The 2,290-nt window shown below is 34.6% G+C and overlaps 1 protein-coding gene across 1 annotated transcript; it reads left to right on the top strand.

Moving 5' to 3' along the window:
- The first annotated feature begins 667 nt into the window (after positions 1 to 667).
- LOC139889728 (RING-H2 finger protein ATL38-like) lies at positions 668 to 1,609 on the top strand. Its single transcript, XM_071872663.1, has one exon. The coding sequence runs from the start codon at positions 668 to 670 to the stop codon at positions 1,607 to 1,609; it is 942 nt and encodes a 313-aa protein (XP_071728764.1).
- Positions 1,610 to 2,290: the final 681 nt, after the last annotated feature.

Here is a 2,290-nt window from a genome sequence, read left to right as displayed (position 1 = left end):
ATTGTGAGTGAGTTTGATAACTTAAAATTATCAAGTCTTGTTATGACTCACACGTTTATTCGTAAGAGAACCTCTATTTGTGCATATATCTATCATGATAAATTCATTAAAATTGTGTATTAAAATATCCATCAAGGTATAATAAAAATTTATGAAAAAAAAAGTATGTTCATATGAGATTATGAGTAGTCACTTTGTTTAGACATTGCAAGTTTTTGACGAATATTTCATTTATTAAAAACAAAACGCCGTCCCTTAATATGGCATAATATATTTATCAGATTTGTGCACTTAAATTCTCATTTACCTCGATATTATCAAAATAATAACTTCTTATGAAACTTTTTGTTTTCTTCCTTTCGTCGTGTTCAAATGTCAACCATCTTAACAACACGACATTCATAATTAAATAGTCACATCTCCTAATTTGCAGGCCTAAAATATATATTTTTCCCAATTACCTTAGGTTAAACACACAACATGATTATCCTCAATAACAACCAAGTAATAAGATATATAAGGTACCCTTCAATACTTGGTCACATTCTTCCTTCATGCAAACCATTAGATTTTGTATCAAATCAAATGGGATGTGATTTTACTACTCACGTTACTCTCATCTAACATTTATGCAATTATTGCGAAAGACGCGACTGGAGGACCACCAATGGATTCGTTGCCCGAGCCCCATAGTAAGAAAATCGACCCCACAATGGCTATTGTAATGGTGTCGCTTTTAAGCGCGTTTTTCATGATTTGTGTGGTGTCCATCTACTTTCGCCACTCTGTTGAAAGACACCTTAGACGTGCTGCAAGTACAACTCACGGAAGTGACACCGGGTCGATGAGGGAAGTAGTACATGGGCTTGACCCTGCAGTAATCGCGACATTTGCAACCTTTTTGTATGCTAGTGTCAGGGATATAAAGATAGGGCAAAGTGTATTAGAATGTGCGGTGTGCTTAAATGAGTTTCAAGATCATGAAACTTTGCGTTTGCTACCAAAATGTAGCCACGTGTTCCATTTGAATTGTATTGACACATGGTTGGTTTCACATGTCACGTGTCCAGTTTGTCGGGCTGATCTTGTAGTCAGACCCGGTGAACTCAGTCACGTGACTGAAAACCCAGATAGAGATTTTGCCTCAACTGAATTTCTTCTCCCTGGTGAGAACAAAAATAATATTTCTTCCACTATTGAAATGGCCCGATCACATTCAACGGGCCATTCAGTAGTAACAGTCCGGCCCATTGAAAATATTGAGAGATATACACTACGGTTACCAAATGAGGCGCGAGGCCTTATCACAAGCCCGCCTATGGTGTTTCAAATGCAAAGTAGTGAAAAGATGAGTTTTAGAAGTATTAGTGTTGGTTCGGCTAGAAGACTTGATTATGTTCAAAACGAGCGGTCTAACCATTCACGACTAGAAGGTGAGACATCGAGGGGAGAGTCTAGTGATCACAAAGACACGGGGAATGACTCGAATTCGCAACGGGTTTTTAGATCAGTTAGATCACCATTAGACCGTTTCTTTCGAGTATCAAATGGAAATTTTAATGTCGATGAACAATTGACCCATAAGCGAGCACCAGATGAAGAAGTGTAGATGAATATAACTTGATTGTTATTTCTAGTTTATTAATTTATGTGAAAGGTAGCAAAAGATTGCTAGTGTTATATATATTCAAATTACAACCAAATCAAACTCACAAGTCTTGTTTCATATCTTATGTTCATATACTTTCTAAAAAAAGTACTGATGAAATCATTAATCATGGCAAAACGCAATATATGGTCTGCACATCTACGTTTAAAAACACAAAATCGGCTTATGTTAGTAATACTTTATTTTGAGATGTCCCAAATTAATTGTCCAGATTCTTTTTCAATCAATCAAAAGAGGTTAATCTGGACAGAGAAGATATATTATTGGTGAAGAATGAAGTTAGTGAAATTTCCTAAAACTGTGTGTTTTTTGTCTGAGGACAATAGATTTGGGACGGAGGGAGTACTAATTAGTGTAAATTATACCAATCATATCTCGCCACCTCGTCAAAAAACACTGTTGTAGCAATTACTGTAGCAATGTTACTTTTTTCCTTTTTTTTTTTTTTTGGAACCACTTAATTTATGACTGCTTTGTTTTTAATAATAACAATCTGAAATTTTTATAATAAAATTCTTAAATTAGTTGTAACCACATAATTATACTAATTGGATAGTAATATTTTTTTAAAATGAATGATGTCATCTTGATGAAAAAAGAATAGAATAAGTTTAGCCCATT

Source organism: Rutidosis leptorrhynchoides, chromosome 2 (genome assembly GCF_046630445.1).
Source record: "Rutidosis leptorrhynchoides isolate AG116_Rl617_1_P2 chromosome 2, CSIRO_AGI_Rlap_v1, whole genome shotgun sequence".
NCBI classification, from domain to species: Eukaryota; Viridiplantae; Streptophyta; class Magnoliopsida; order Asterales; family Asteraceae; genus Rutidosis; species Rutidosis leptorrhynchoides.
The sequence above is the reverse complement of the archived record's forward strand: the minus strand, read 5'-3'. Positions and strand labels throughout refer to the sequence as shown.